This window comes from Pelmatolapia mariae, linkage group LG18, assembly GCF_036321145.2.
Source record: "Pelmatolapia mariae isolate MD_Pm_ZW linkage group LG18, Pm_UMD_F_2, whole genome shotgun sequence".
NCBI classification, from domain to species: domain Eukaryota; kingdom Metazoa; phylum Chordata; class Actinopteri; order Cichliformes; family Cichlidae; genus Pelmatolapia; species Pelmatolapia mariae.
The window spans coordinates 10,364,755-10,380,764 of NC_086243.1; the positions used below are offsets into that span (position 1 = coordinate 10,364,755).

General features: G+C 39.6%; 2 protein-coding genes across 3 annotated transcripts; both read left to right on the plus strand.

Moving 5' to 3' along the window:
- Positions 1–328: 328 nt before the first annotated feature.
- Positions 329–9,625, plus strand: ro60 (Ro60, Y RNA binding protein). 2 transcript variants are annotated; one of them, XM_063462416.1, is made up of 9 exons: positions 329–437; positions 1,382–1,970; positions 2,477–2,697; positions 5,864–6,010; positions 6,103–6,240; positions 6,343–6,459; positions 6,730–6,846; positions 7,412–7,558; positions 7,848–9,625. In XM_063462416.1, the coding sequence occupies exons 2-9, from the start codon at positions 1,400–1,402 to the stop codon at positions 7,998–8,000; spliced, it is 1,611 nt and encodes a 536-aa protein (XP_063318486.1). In that variant the 5' UTR covers positions 329–437; positions 1,382–1,399; the 3' UTR covers positions 8,001–9,625. The 2 variants fall into 2 exon arrangements, with proteins under 2 accessions (XP_063318486.1, XP_063318485.1); XM_063462415.1 differs by lacking the exon at positions 329–437 and adding an exon at positions 590–1,015.
- Positions 9,626–9,796: 171 nt separating this feature from the next.
- On the plus strand, positions 9,797–15,099 carry LOC134617255 (parafibromin-like). Its single transcript, XM_063462460.1, has 5 exons — positions 9,797–9,927; positions 14,210–14,315; positions 14,490–14,559; positions 14,702–14,764; positions 15,047–15,099. The coding sequence occupies exons 1-5, from the start codon at positions 9,797–9,799 to the stop codon at positions 15,097–15,099; spliced, it is 423 nt and encodes a 140-aa protein (XP_063318530.1).
- Positions 15,100–16,010: the final 911 nt, after the last annotated feature.

A 16,010-nucleotide genomic window follows, 5' to 3' on the forward strand; every position in this document is an offset into this window, starting at 1 on the left:
TTGTATAAGAGAGTTCAGGCTGTGCTGAAAAATAAAGGTGGTCATACCAAATATTGACTTTGAAGCTCAATAGAATCGTTTTTGCCTTTTACTGTTTATATGTACATGCGTATTTCCACGTATGTTTGCGCATGTTTCAATAAATCACTGCACTTATTTCCCATTTTACTAGCAAAATATAGAAAAATGAAAGGTGGCTCAAGTCTTTTTCAGTGGATTGTGTACCACTAAAAAAGTGAATGTGAACGTATGGAGAGGAAGTGAGAGAACCCTGGGGGAATGTGCCTGTGTGATTTTACTCCATATCCCGGCATCCACCGCGGCACCGCCCTGTTATCTCACTGACGGTCAGCGGGGAGGCCTTTCCACATCTAGCTACATTAAAAAAAACAACAACAACAACCCAAAAAACTTGAGCACTGTGTGCATACCTGGTGGTAAGTGGATATTTATGTCATGTTATTTCAACGCGCAAACAGTATGTGTTGAGAAAAACCAACACAGTTTTGTTAGGGTTAGCGTATGTTAGTAGCCAGCTGCTCATCCTGGACTAGCTGTATCAAAGTGCTTTCCGGTGTCCCAGCCAGAGAGGAGCTCAGATTGGAGAGTTGATAGTTTTGTGCTGACGGCTAACATTAATATCATTACTATGCAGCCAAGTCACGGCTGGGGAAACTGAGGAGACTTGGGCTGGCTATGAGTTGCTACATGACTAGTCAGATTCCTAACTTTATTGTAAAATTATTAAAACCGCATAACTTAATTCACCTTGGCCAGACCGCCCTCCTTTGCTAGCTTAACTAGTTAACTTAGCAAACGAATCTCTACCGGGAGTGTTAGCTAAGGCTGACTAGCTTGTTAGCGCCTCATTCCGCAGCTAACTTAAAATGACGTGCAGTTAACTTGTCGTACGATCTCCTGTTAACAGACCAGCGTGTCTTCTCTCTGTCTTATGCGTATGATCATCTTCTGTAATCGGCTTTAAGCTATTTCTGACAGCGCTCTGAGGCAATGAGTAAGTCATGTTTGCTTGCGAAGTTAACATTGTCTTGTGCATATACATGCTTTCTGGTTGGCCTTGAACTGGGACTCAAACATTTTAATGTGCATTTTAACAACGTAGCTGGATAATTTATGTCCTAAGTAAGGTGTGCTAAGCGCCACCTTAGCAAACGCTGGGTGGTTTATTAACGCTTGCGCAATCCTGTCAAATCCGAACCATGGTTTGATTTACACTGGGGACGCTTTACGTCCCGTTAGTGTTAGTAGTTAGCTTTTATTTCATTTCCACTATACTATAAGATAAAATACCACAATCAAATTACAGTGCCATTTCATTATAAAGTTTAGAATTGTTTCGTTTTACTACAATCTGTTTCAGGACGCCTCAAGTGTTTCAATGGAGCTATCAGGAAGTACCACTAGCAACCATACCCTGAACTCAACAGGTGGTGGCTCATGGGAGATCAGTGACAAGGCCAAGCTTTGCCGCTTTCTCTGCTATGGCTCAGAGGGAGACTTGTACAGTGCCAGAGAGAATGGTCGCATCAGAGTGGAGAACACTGGAGCCCTGCAGTCCATGCTGGAGGAGAAACGAGGCGCTGAGGTGTTGGAGGAAATAAAAAGGTTCGCTCAGGATGGGCGAGCTGTCAGACTGGAGCCCTCCATTTTTGCCTTGGCTTTGTGCTCCCAGAACCCAGATGTGAAAACCAAACAGGCAGCGTTCAAAGCCCTGAAGGATGTTTGTCGTGAGCCTGCCCATCTGTTTTCTTTCATCAAGTACAAGAAGGAATTAAAAGAGCACATGAAATGTGGGATATGGGGGCGTGCCCTGAGGAGAGCACTGTCTGACTGGTACAATGAGCAAGATGCCATGAGTCTAGCTGCTGCAGTGACCAAATGTAAGCAGAGAGATGGCTGGTCACACCAGGATCTGCTCAGACTCTCCCACACTAAACCAGCTAGAGATGGTAAGTATAGAGACCCACGTCATTTAAACAGAATGAACAAACGGTATCATTCAGCTCATATTGCAATATCTACTATCCAGTAAGTGATGTCTGAAGATTGATTTGGAGTGAGCATCCTGCCCATAGTGGTGTAGTCGTTGTTTACTGTCAGTGCTACGAGGAACCTACTGTGTCAGCATTTCTTAAAGTGGATTTTATTCTTTGAATTGTGGGAAAGGAAATCCCCAAAAAGTCATTATGATAAACCGGGGGGGAAACTCTGTTAACAAAGGCAAGTACAACTACCCAGTTTCAGCCTGCAAAATGTTAGAAGTAATCATCAAGTTGAATAAATGTCTGCAGTTATCCAAACTTTCTTTGGGGTTGCATTGGATGTTCTCTGTTCTGAGCATATATGTGTATATGTGCACTCCCCATGCTGAATTTTAATCAGTACAGTGCAAGTTTTTATTTTGTTTCACTTTAGTCGGTGCTAACATGCAACGGCTCTCTCTTTGTGTTTTCAGCTATTGCCTTGATCAGCAAATATGTAACAAAAGGGTGGAAAGAGGTCCAGGTTGCTCATGAAAACAAAGAGAACGCCGAAGAGGTTATCAGGGTGCTTTCATATCTTGAAGTGGTGGAAAAGGTAAAGCACAGTCGGGATGAAACTGAGGTCGTCACTTTAATAGAGGAACACAAGCTTGAGAGGGAACAGCTGCTGACCGAGCATCTGAAGTTTAAACAGGTGAGTCTGTTAAATCATTTTTTTTTTTCAAGATGCTGTTTGTTTTTTGTGCTCGCTTGTTTTATTATTAAGCACTTCCGTAGTTATTATACTACCGAGTAAGTAGTAATTAGCAGTTTCCGACAGATCAATTATTTTTTCTGGAAATAGGGTTATTAAAGCTGGTGGGACACGTACACAGGACGTCTTGTAGACAGGCCTGGTTGTTGTTTCTAACATAGACCGTAGTGATAATTGATGAGATGAATTCAGTTTTTACACTTGGGATCTTATTAAAATTAGAAATGCACACGAAATGGGAAGATTTTCAGTGTTCTCAGCTCAAACTGGTGACTGACTGGGCTGAGAACACGGAAAGCAGCGCACACTCATAGCCACAGTTTGACAAGTGTGGAAACTGCTCACACTGAGTGACTAGACCAGTGTTCAACGCAGAAAACCACGGGGAGATGACCACAAAAATGTTTAACAACAAACCTAATCACTTAAATCACTTTGACCCAGCAGAACATACGAAGCTAGAAAAGGCAAAGTGGCTAAAGCTAAAGCAATACAGAACTCAGACAAGGTACAAGCTAGCAGCGTCTGTATGAGCAGTCAAAGCTTAAAAACGATTATGAGGACAATTATGAAGGCAAGTGAAAAACAGATAGGGATTTGTGAAGTTCAAAACAAAACTAGGTAGTAATGAAAGCAACTCATATAGTTTTGTTATATAAATATATTGTACCTGCTGTTGTTTGGTAAAGTAAAATATGCCATGTAAAGGGGGGTGTACAGCAATTTATTTTCAGTTTTGTTTTTTAATGTGTAACTCCTTACAGTAGCAGCACAAATGATATAGTTTAACTGTATCATTTTTCATAAATTTTACAGCTTGTCCTGCTGATGAAGCCCTCCTACTCACAGTCTTGCATACAACATCAGATTAATAAACGAACAATTAAATGACAGAAAAGTTCCTTTTTTCTTTTTTGGTTTTTGGTTTTCAGTACTGACAAAAGGAATTCCTGTTTTTTACAGTGTGTCCACAGTAAAATAAATAAAACAACAAAAACTTTCTGCTTTATAATTACAGGACAGTCTGGTAAATAAGCTACCAGAATGTCTTTATCATGTAGTAAAACTGAGACGCCCTGTTGAAATTGCACTTCTTTATTTATATTGAAATATTGGAGGGATTATACAGTGGCTTGCAAAAGTATTCGGCCCCCTTAAACTTTTCCACATTTTGTCACATTACAGCCACAAACATGAATCAATTTTATTGGAATTCCACGTGAAAGACCAATACAAAGTGGTGTACACGTGAGAAGTGGAACGAAAATCATACATGATTCCAAACATTTTTTACAAATAAATAACTGCAAAGTGGGGTGTGCGTTATTATTCAGCCCCCTTTGGTCTGAGTGCAGTCAGTTGCCCATAGACATTGCCTGATGAGTGCTAATGACTAAATAGAGTGCACCTGTGTGTAATCTAATATCAGTACAAATACAGCTGCTCTGTGATGGCCTCAGAGGTTGTCTAAGAGAATATTGGGAGCAACAACACCATGAAGTGCAAAGAACACACCAGACAGGTCAGGGATAAAGTTATTGAGAAATTTAAAGCAGTCTTAGGCTACAAAAAGATTTCCCAAGCCTTGAACATGCCACGGAGCACTGTTCAAGCCATCATTCAGAAATGGAAGGAGTATGGCACAACTGTAAACCTACCAAGACAAGGCCGTCCACCTAAACTCACAGGCCGAACAAGGAGAGCGCTGATCAGAAATGCAGCCAAGAGGCCCATGGTGACTCTGGACGAGCTGCAGAGATCTACAGCTCAGGTGGGGGAATCTGTCCATAGGACAACTATTAGTCGTGCACTGCACAAAGTTGGCCTTTATGAAAGAGTGGCAAGAAGAAAGCCATTGTTAACAGAAAACCATAAGAAGTCCCGTTTGCAGTTTGCCACAAGCCATGTGGGGGACACAGCAAACATGTGGAAGAAGGTGCTCTGGTCAGATGAGACCAAAATGGAACTTTTTGGCTAAAATGCAAAACGCTATGTGTGGCGGAAAACTAACACTGCACATCACTCTGAACACACCATCCCCACTGTCAAATATGGTGGTGGCAGCATCATGCTCTGGGGGTGCTTCTCTTCAGCAGGCACAGGGAAGCTGGTCAGAGTTGATGGGAAGATGGATGGAGCCAAATACAGGGCAATCTTGGAAGAAAACCTCTTGGAGTCTGCAAAAGACTTGAGACTGGGGCGGAGGTTCACCTTCCAGCAGGACAACGACCCTAAACATAAAGCCAGGGCAACAATGGAATGGTTTAAAACAAAACATATCCATGTTTTAGAATGGCCCAGTCAAAGTCCAGATCTAAATCCAATCGAGAATCTGTGGCAAGATCTGAAAACTGCTGTTCACAAACGCTGTCCATCTAATCTGACTGAGCTGGAGCTGTTTTGCAAAGAAGAATGGGCAAGAATTTCAGTCCCTAGATGTGCAACGCTGGTAGAGACATACCCTAAAAGACTGGCAGCTGTAATTGCAGCAAAAGGTGGTTCTGCAAAATATTGACTCAGGGGGCTGAATAATTACGCACACCCCACTTTTCAGTTATTTATTTGTAAAAAATGTTTGGAATCATGTATGATTTTTGTTCCACTTCTCACGTGTACACCACTTTGTATTGGTCTTTCACGTGGAATTCCGATAAAATTGATTCATGTTTGTGGCTGTAATGTGACAAAATGTGGAAAAGTTTAAGGGGGCCGAATACTTTTGCAAGCCACTGTATGTGCAGCTACACGTAGTTACATTGACAGAAAGGGGACTTTCCTAGGTCTGGCCCACTTAAGTTCTTTGTATCTGGCCCCTGATGTAAAATAAGTTTAACAACCCTGGTTTAAAAAGTAACTGCTTACTTGTTTACTACCTAAACAGCAAATACCATAAATGATCTTTACTATCTCACCTCCTGAACTGCTAGGACTTTTTTTTTTTCTTCAGTTTTTGGGGGTTGGGGTGAGCCCCTTGTAAGTTCCCGCTCACTGCGTAAAAGTGTTCCCTGGAGGGGGGAAAAATCAAAACATTTCTTATCTGTAAAACTGCAATGTTCAGGTAGACTGAAGCCTAATGTAAAGAATGTGTGGTGGTTGTTTTCTGCAGGTATGGAGCGCTTTGTTGAAGGAAATGCCTCTCCATTCGGTGGTAAAGATGTTAGGTAGGCTGACATCTGGCAAAGTTCTTGAACCGGGAAGCTCAGAAACACAGTTTTTATGTGACAGAATTCAAAGTGAGACAGCACTAAAACAGGTAAGGCTCAAAACTTTTACCAGAAATGTTATTGTGTTTTTAATTATGCAGAGGTCAATATTTAGGAATTAAATGTCTCCTAAAATCACCAGGCAAAGATCCACCCTTTCAGTATACTTTTGGCTACAGAAAACTACAAAAAAGGCCATGGCTATCAGGGTAAACCAAAATGGGAAGCAGACCGCAACATCCTTAAAGCTATGGACTCTGCCTTTTACAAGAGTTTTATGGTATGTTGTTGTAACTTTCAAAACTTTCTCCAGTCGTTGCAGAAGATGTCAGCAGCAGTTGTTTAACATGAATGACCTGTTCTGCTGTGACTTTGTTCTCAGAATGTGGAGCCTGTGGGTAAATGCTTTGTTGTGGCAGTAGATATGAGCGGGTCACCGAGCAGCATTGTCCCAGGAACGTCGATCAGCACTGCTGCTGCTGCAGCCGCTATTGCCATGGTAAGACTGTACTACAGCCAGATGATGTCATCTGGTTAGTTGGAACAGCTGCAATTTCAAACAGGGCTCAGGCTGCCCCATCTTTAGAGAGATCCCGGGTGATGGCGTGGAACTGTTGACGCATACTGTGAATTCCCTGAAAATTCCTTTCTCAGTATGTTAGCGCATAGGCCCTAACAGTGGTGTCCTGTGTTTGAATGTGCATGCAGGATAAAGGCATTTTAGTCAGGGTAACTAAATGGCTTTCTTTTGACCTTGGCTTTGACACAGATTTTAGCAAGGACGGAGGCTGACACACATGTGCTGGTCTACTCTCAAGAGGCTGTGGTACCATTCTCTATTTCTGCTGACATGACTCTCAAAGAAGCAACCGATGAACTGGTTAAGGTAAGGCTTTACAGAACATTAAAGGTGAAGAGATAATACGAGCGACTGAACAGTTCCTTTCAGGAATAAGGTAGTTTTGACAACACACTATTTGTTACAGACGAGCAACTAGAGGTAGTTTTTTCTTCTTCTTCCACCTTCACATCAAGGTACTGCAAAGCAGTGCTGGTTAGCTCATCTACCACTTGTTTATTGTCCTCTTACATAGAGGACGAGAGAAAGGGGTGCACAGCCATCTGTCACAGCTACAGCCTCAGGTAGTGCCCGGTGGCGTTGTAACATCTTTAAATCAATGAGTATATCTAGTTCTTGGGATCTTCACAGGTGATGGGAAGTGGGATGGTGGATTAAAGCTGTGTCACTACTAATGTGTTCTTTATATCACACGGATGTTGAAAAGAGGGACGCGCTGAATGATTATTATCTTCCTAGGCCACAGACGTCATAATGTTGAAAACATTAGCAAAAACATTAGCTATTGCCTGTACTCACTGCATAGTGCCTATCTTCAGACTGACCTTACTAAAGATTTGTTTAACTTGATATCTGACCCTTTATGTTGCAGTTCCAGAGTCAGAGCGGAGACTGCACCCTTCCCATTAAATGGGCCACAGAGAACGGGAAAGCTGTAGATGTGTTCGTCATTGTGAACAACAGCCCACTGTGGATGTTTCCTGCCAGCCCGGTGAAGTCTCTGAAGAAGCACAGAGAAGTACGTTTGTTTATTCACATCTGGAGTTGAATTAAATAATGGCCTTGTGTGGTAAAGATTGTTTTTGAAAATATACAATACCAAGCAAAGATTAATGGGATGGGGTTGATGTGCTATTTTAATTCGCATTGTTCCATAGATGGCTGATAGGGCACAGTTAATTTTACAGCATTATAAGTTCAGTGTGTGAAAACTCCTATATCTGAAAGGTTACTTAAAATATTTACTAAGTAACGATGACAAATGTAACATTTTTACAATAAAAATGATTTGTGTATATTCTCAACAGACATCAGGAGCTAATTCAAAGCTGGTGATGTGTGACCTGACTAACATTGGAATTGCCATCGCAGACACAGAAGACCGGGGTTTGCTGACCATCTCTGGCTTCGACCTTGGAGCTTTTAGTGTCATTCGTAATTTGGCCCAAGATCTGATCTGATAAGATTTCGGGGACTTTTCCTATGTAATGTAATGAGTGTAGAATATGAAGGCAAAGAGCGGACCAATGAGGCTCATTTAGCATGTAGAGTGTCCCAAAACATCACTAATCCAAAAGATGCTGACAATTTCAATTCCAGTTTTTCTTTGTATTCTCTTGCTCACCATTCAGTCGACAAAGTGTCCAGCGGGCTGGACAACACTTTGGAAATGTAAAATGCATCTATATTTTGTGAAAATTGAATAGGAAGTAATTAAGACATGGTATGTGTTTGCATATCATGTTTTTAAGAGTCTCTATATGATCAGCTGTTCAGTACTTTGGTGGATTTTGATGGATCGTGATTTAAGTGGGGAAAAAATGAACCAATTCAACATTTGTAGCAAGAGGTTGGCAGGTTAAGGGGAACACTGCAAGAGTCACAGTTATAGGGTGTTTGCGACTGTAGGTTTACTTCGGGGGGGGGATTACCTGTAGTTTTCAACATGCATCTATGGTATGAGTTAGCAGGTTTGATGTAGAGATGTTTTAAACCTTCATTTCATGTAGCGTTTCTTAGACATACTTAACATCAGTGAAAGAGAAACCTGAAACAAAGCACACAAAGTCAATGGTAAAAGTTGCTTTTTATTGTGTTAATTTCACAGATTTCTTAGATCAGAAAAGTTTTTTTCAAGTATTAACATCTTGGATTCCTTTTACACAGTCTTTGCTTTAGCTTAGCCACAAATTTTAGTTGTTCTAACATTTGTTTGACCCTAAGCCCAGTTTATTGTTTTAAAGCTGAGTTTTTTTGTTTTATTTCTTGTGAGATTATACTTGAAAAGAAATGTGGTGACACTTTTTATAAAGTAAATTTGGATTCAGTTTTAACAACACACTAATGCCAATGTTTGGGATTTTTTTGTGTGTGTGTGTGAAAATTTTGTGTTTCAGTCTAAATTCTATGCATCAGAATTTACATTTTGCTGTAATAAAGTATCTGGAAAGGACCAATCATAGCTCTCTGATACCTGTTACCTTATCTTTAATGTGACATTGTTCGTTCTGCAAGAACAGAAAACTGCTACCTTTCCAGAAAACTTGATATGAATGAATTATTGTGAAAATTATTTGAATGTACTTTTATAAAACCTGTAATGGTCAATTTAAAATACGTTTTATATTTCTCCAGACACAGAATAAACGTGCACAGCTTAGAGAGTTTTAGAGCCAGGGCCTGTTAATTTTTGAGGAAATGTAAACAAATGATTACAGTGGTGCTTTTCGTTTTAGTCAACAGTAATAATTACTGAGAATATTCAGTAAACTTTACTTATCACGGTGTAATTTAGTCTTCATTAAAAAAAAAAAAACAACCCCAAACTGACCATGTAACTGTGAAGGATGTTTGTCCCAACATGCTGATGTTTTCATTTTTAATTTTAAAGCAACATCCACAGTCTTTTTGGTCGACATATAAAATATTTATAACATGACTGCTGACACAGCGCTTTAGGAGATGGACATGAGATTTGGTAGTTCTCAAGTGTTTCACAACCATTCTGTTGTATCTGTCCTGCTTAACATGTACCTATTCACTGTAGCGGCGATGTAAAGCCCTTCCTAATAAACAACTTGCTGCTCTGGAAATGCGCTTTCATTTTACCAATAATTGCCTGAGTTGTTGAACTGATATGTCACTGTGATCAAAGTAAAGTTTGCAGTTTAAAGCGTCATACAGATCAGGCATCTTGAGAGGCCGCACGATATATAACCGGGGGCCTTGCAAACACACTACATACATAAAACTGAAGATGGAGGATGTGTTGAGTGTTCTTCGTCAGTATAACATCCAGAAAAAGGAGATTGTTGCTAAAGGAGATGAAGTTATATTTGGGGAGCTCTCCTGGCCGAAGAATGTCAAGACCAACTACATAATCTCTGGGTATGTCATAAAGCATCCTATTAATTATTATTAGTGCAACAGGGAGGTCTTTTCCATAGACTATAGAGACGATTTTACTAGCTTTCATGAAAGCTAATGTATGTCCTTTAAACTTAGCTTGAGAGAGGTGAAGCCAGACTTGTAGTATTGTGTAATGCTAATTAATCACGGACGTAACTAGCTCAGAGTTGTTTCACGAAGTCAGAGACAGGGCGGATCTAGAAGGGACGCACGTGCCACCCTAGTTTTGCATATGACAGTCTTGTTTATTAAAATAGGATAGCATTAACACTTTAACCCTAGCTACAGTTAACACTGAATATAAATTCTAAAACTGAATATATTGTGTATTGTTATACCCCCCCCCCCACATTAACAATTGGTTCAGCCCATAGCGCAGACCAGATTTATTTCTTGTTGTCAGTAGCAACCGATGCCTATGATTGTACCAGAACTAGTGCTGTCAAAATTAACGCGTTAACGTAGATTAAGCCATCATCACGATTAAAGTGATTTAAAAAAATTTAACGCTTTTAATGCATCTGGTGTGCAGAATGACTCAAAATCCCTGAAATGTTTCTGTCAACGCATTTTGGGCAGTTTGTCCAAGTAGTTACCTTCGCATATGTGCAAATGGGCAGTAGATCTAATAGTGAGGGGCAGCTGAACCAATCACATTGTGCAAGAAGGAATTTTCTTTTCACTGAAGCACTTGCAGCTTAAAATATCACATTGACGCGAAGCATACAGTAGCCGGGGATGCTGCTAGGACTTTGGCTAATGCGTCACCCAGCAAACCCACCTGCAAAATGAAATGCAAATAATATAGATTAAAAATGAATGATATTTAATCGTGATTAATCAAAATTAATCCACAGTAACCCTGTGATGAATCCGAATAAAAATTGTAATTGTTTGAGAGCACTAATATACATATTATATATTAGTGTATACCTACCTATTAGTATGTAGGTTTTTTAAAAAGTTGTATTTCACAGGAGAAAACCTGTGCTAAAGAAAACTATTCAAATTCTCTTTGAATTTAAGTACACATCTTTGTGTTTATTCTCCATTTACTTCATTATATTGCATAAATGTCGGTTACAAGCTTAATTATAAAGTTGAAAAAGTGTAATTGCAGCCAGGCAATCGATCAAGTAATTGCGATTAATTACAGAAAATTGTGAGATTAATTCGTTTTTTGTTTTTTGTTTTTTATTCTATTGACAGAACTAACGATAACACATTTTGAATCAACACCATGGGCACAGGTGGTTGGTTGTGACACTCTGGAAGTGGAATGAAGGCGAGTGTTACTAACCCTCTGTGTGCCACACCTCCAAATCACATGACTTAATTAAGCTGACATAGCAACAAGCTGCAACCACGCTGAGTCTCTATTTCAGCTTGTGTTGAAAGTTCAGACTTCGAAGTACAGGGTGGGCCATTTATATGGATACACCGTAATAAAATGGGAATGGTTGGTGATATTAAAGTCCTGTTTGTGGCACATTAGTATATGTGAGGGGGCAAACTCCTCAAGATGGGTGGTGACCATGGTGGCCATTTAGAAGTCGGCCATCTTGGATACAACTTTTGTTTTTTCAATAGGAAGAGGGCCATGTGACACATCAAACTTATTGGTAATGTCACAAGAAAAACTATGGTGTGCTTGGTTTCAACGTAACTTTATTCTTTCATGAGTTATTTACAAGTTTCTGACCACTTATAAAATGTGTTCAATGTGCTGCCCATTGTGTTGGATTGTCAATGCAACCCTCTTCTCCCACTCTTCACACACTGATAGTAACACGTAGGAGAAATGCCAGCACAGGCATCCAGTATCCGTAGTTTCAGGTGCTGCACATCTCGTATCTTCACACCATAGACAATTGCCTTCAGATGACCCCAAAGATAAAAGTCTAAGGGGGTCAGATCGGGAGACCTTGGGGGCCATTCAACTGGCCCACGACGACCAATCCACTTTCCAGGAAACTGTTCATCTAGGAATGCTTGGACCTGGCACCCATAATGTGGTGGTGCACCATCTTTCTGGAAAAACTCAGGGAACGTGCCAGCTTCAGTGCATAAAGAGGGAAACACATCATCATGTAGCAATTTCAAATATCCAGTGGCCTTGAGGTTTCCATTGATGAAGAATGGACCCACTATCGTTGTATCCCATATACCACACCAAACCATCACTTCTGTTGTTCCAACAGTCTTGGAGGGATCCATCCAATGTGGGTTAGTGTCAGACCAATAGCGGTGGTTTTGTTTGTTAACTTCACCATTCACATAAAAGTTTGCCTCATCACTGAACAAAATCTTCTGTGTGAACTGAGGGTCCTGTTCCAATTTTTGTTTTGCCCATTCTGCAAATTCTGTGCGCCGATCTGGGTCATCCTCGTTGAGATGCTGCAGTAGCTGGAGTTTGTAAGGGTGCCATTTGTGAGTAGCTAATATCCGCCGAAGGGATGTTCGACTAGTGCCACTCTCCAGTGACATACGGCGAGTGCTACGCTGTGGGCTCTTGCTGAATGAAGCTAGGATAGCCACTGATTGTCTTCATTAGTAACAGTTTTCTTGCATCCACATTTTGGCAAATCCAACACTGAACCAGTTTCACGAAACTTAGCAAGCAGTTTGCTAACTGTAGCATGGGAGATGGGTGGTCTCGTAGGGTGTCTTGCATTGAAATCTGCTGCAATGACCCGGTTACTGGGTTCACCAGATATCAACACAATTTCGATCCGCTCCTCACGTGTTAACCTCTTCGACATGTCAATGGCTGTGAACAAAGAGAAACTTGTAAATAACTCATGAAAGAATAAAGTTACGTTGAAACCAAGCACACCATAGTTTTTCTTGTGACATTACCAATAAGTTTGATGTGTCACATGGCCCTCTTCCTATTGAAAAAACAAAAGTTGTATCCAAGATGGCCGACTTCTAAATGGCCACCATGGTCACCACCCATCTTGAGGAATTTGCCCCCTCACATATACTAATGTGCCACAAACAGGACTTTAATATCACCAACCATTCCCATTTTATTACAGTGTATCCATATAAATGGCCCACCCTGTATATACCAGTTTTTAGATTTTAATAACAGGCCAGTAAATCCAGAGTGATGATTTAAAAAAAATAAAATAAAATAAATAAATTAAAAAAAAAAAAAAAATATATATATATATATATATATATATATAAGTGATGCTTTTTTCTGAATGCTATCGTCACGTTTATTGCAGTGATACGGTAAAAAAAAAAAAAAAAAAAAAGCATTTTCTAAGGACGGCGCGAAAAAAGGTGAAGACTAAAAACCACCTCTTTCCAGTTGGTGGGAAAATGTACTATGTGGACCAATGTATTAAAAAAATGGCAACACATGGGATATGGTTGTTTAGGGAGAGGGGGAAGTTTTTGGAGGGACGGCAACGAGACAGAGCGAACGAGTGAGAAAGACAGAGCGATATCGATACAATTTGCATTTTAGGTTATGAAAATAATTTACTAAACATGTCTGTGTTTTTTACAGTTTAAAAAAAAAACTACGACAAGGATTTTATGTTTTTTGTGTGATTTCAGATCAGTTGTGTTAATACAGTATGTCAATGGGAAAAAAAACCTGTAAATTCAGACACGTGAGGTTGAGCTGAAAAGAATGATACCAAGCAAGGCAAAAAATAAAAAATGAAACAATTTGAAGGTGAAGTACAAATATAAAAAGTAGTCAAAAATGTCTGGTTATATTTTGGACCTCAGAGGGCTAACCCAACAAATCATGAAAAATTAGGTTTCAATTTTTGTTCATGACAGTGCAGATTTCTGACATTTTGTGTAAACTTAAGCTTGTAACAATTTGATTAAGATAACCTTTATTAGTCCCACACGTGGGAAATTTATTTCTAACAAAAATCAGTGTGAAACTTAAGTTAGACTTGTGTTTGTAAATGAACCACCCATGTTGTGTAGCTTTCTGTATTTTAGACTTATTGGTCTACATATTTATTTATTATACAGGCAACATAGTACATAGAATCCAAATTCATACGTTTTATGGAAATGTTTAATTATGTGGGCTACAGAAAATACTGTTGACAGTGGTTGATAAAGTAACTTTGGCTGTATTGAAGCCTTAATGCGGTTCACATAAAACCACCTTAAGTGTGCGTCACGCAATAATTCACTTAAAATTTGTTAGTTGTAAAACTGGACACTTGCATGCTTTTTTTTTTTTTTTTTAAATGTTTTTTGCTCGTTTTTTGATCTTTAGTTCTGGTAAAGAGGGGCAGCCCAAAGAGTACTATACCTTGGACTCTATCTTGTTCTTTCTCAACAATGTGCACCTGCCGCATCCATCCTATGTGCAAAGAGCTGCAGTAAGTGCTCTGGAGTTCATATGAAACAGCCCAGAATCTGTCAGTATCAATCCTTCATTGCTTACCAACGTGTTATTTGAGGACAATCCTGATTCCAGCCCACAATTTGTCATACATGCAGCATCTTGTTAACTTCAAAGGGTTTTGACTTTGATGATTGTGTCTTGTTTATAGACCGAGAACATCCGTGCTGTCAGACGACCTGATCGAAAGGGCTTACGTACATATCTTAACGGCGAGAGCTGTAAGTAGCACTTGGACGCTGAGGAAGGGGGTGATCTGTGGCATCTAGTACAGCCTTTGGCATTTTCCAAAATTGTAATGACTTCTTCCAGGTTTTGGTTCACTGAAAATTTGCTTAAAATGTCCTTTTTATCCACTTGCAGCCACGTCAACGAGCATCGACAGAAGTGCGCCCATAGAAATAGGTCTGCAAAGGCCAACACAAGGTAAAGTAACAGCATTTTTACAATGTGATGTGGAGTTTAAAGTTTCATAACTTAATCCTGAAATGTAAATTTCACGATTATTTACTAATAACTGCTAGTGCTGATACAAATAATAACACATACACTTTCCTGTCTCTAGTAGTCATATTTTTTCCAAATAATTTTTATTGAATAAGTGAAGTAAAGGAAGGTGGTATGAAGGAATTTGTTTTGTGCAGTGAAATATTGTTTTTTTTGTTTCTTTTTTGTTTGTTATTGTTATTGTTGTTGTTGTTTTTTTAGTCAAAAGAGCAGCTGATGAGGCATCTTCTGAAGCCAAAAAAACCAAGAGTTGAAGTAAATTATGTTACTTCAGATGTCACATGTGGCTGATATTGTTCTCTGTGTGGTATCATTAGAAATGTGATGCTTCAAACATCCCCCACCCCCCAGTCAGGACACAGAAATTGACAAAGTCTGAATATTTTAACTTTTAGAATTTTCTCCAGTTTGGGCAGTTAAAGATGTTTGATATTATATCACATTTTATCCTGTAATTTGCTAATAATGTGAAAACTGCTTTCACCTCAAGGATGAGGAACAGGTGCGTCTGGCTGCCTGTCTGGAGGACCATAAAGAAGGCAATGTGCAAAGCCGGTGATCTGTGGCCTGACTTACATTGGAAAGTCCATCGAAGAAGACCGGGGTTTGCTGACCATCTCTGGCTTCAACCTTGGAGTTTTAGTGTCATTCGGAATTTGGCCCAAGATCTGATCTGATAAGATTTCGGGGACTTTTCCTGAGTAATGTAATGAGTGTAGAATATAAAGGCCAATTCAACATTTGTAGCAAGAGGTTGGCAGGTTAAGGGGAACACTGCAAGAGTCACAGTTATAGGGTGTTTGCGACTGTAGGTTTACTTCGGGGGGATTACCTGTAGTTTTCAACATGCATCTATGGTATGAGTTAGCAGGTTTGATGTAGAGATGTTTTAAACCTTCATTTCATGTAGCGTTTCTTAGACATACTTAACATCAGTGAAAGAGAAATCTGAAACAAAGCACACAAAGTCAATGGTAAAAGTTGCTTTTTATTGAGTTAATTTCACAGATTTCTTAGATCAGAAAAGTTTTTTTCAAGTATTAACATCTTGGATTCCTTTTACAGTCTTTGCTTTAGCTTAGCCACGAATTTTAGTTGTTCTAACATTTGTTTGACCCTAAGCCCAGTTTATTGTTTTAAAGCTGAGTTTTCTGTTTTCTTCTTG

Coding starts and splice junctions, on each gene's coding strand:
- ro60 (XM_063462416.1), top strand. CDS start 1,400: ATGGAGCTATCAGGAAGTACCACTAGCAACCATACCCTGAACTCAACA. Junction 2,698..5,863: donor AGCATCTGAAGTTTAAACAG/GTGAGTCTGTTA, acceptor TGTTTTCTGCAG/GTATGGAGCGCTTTGTTGAA. Junction 6,241..6,342: donor CCTTTTACAAGAGTTTTATG/GTATGTTGTTGT, acceptor CTTTGTTCTCAG/AATGTGGAGCCTGTGGGTAA.
- LOC134617255 (XM_063462460.1), top strand. CDS start 9,797: ATGGAGGATGTGTTGAGTGTTCTTCGTCAGTATAACATCCAGAAAAAG. Junction 14,560..14,701: donor ATATCTTAACGGCGAGAGCT/GTAAGTAGCACT, acceptor ATCCACTTGCAG/CCACGTCAACGAGCATCGAC. Junction 14,765..15,046: donor TCTGCAAAGGCCAACACAAG/GTAAAGTAACAG, acceptor TTGTTTTTTTAG/TCAAAAGAGCAGCTGATGAG.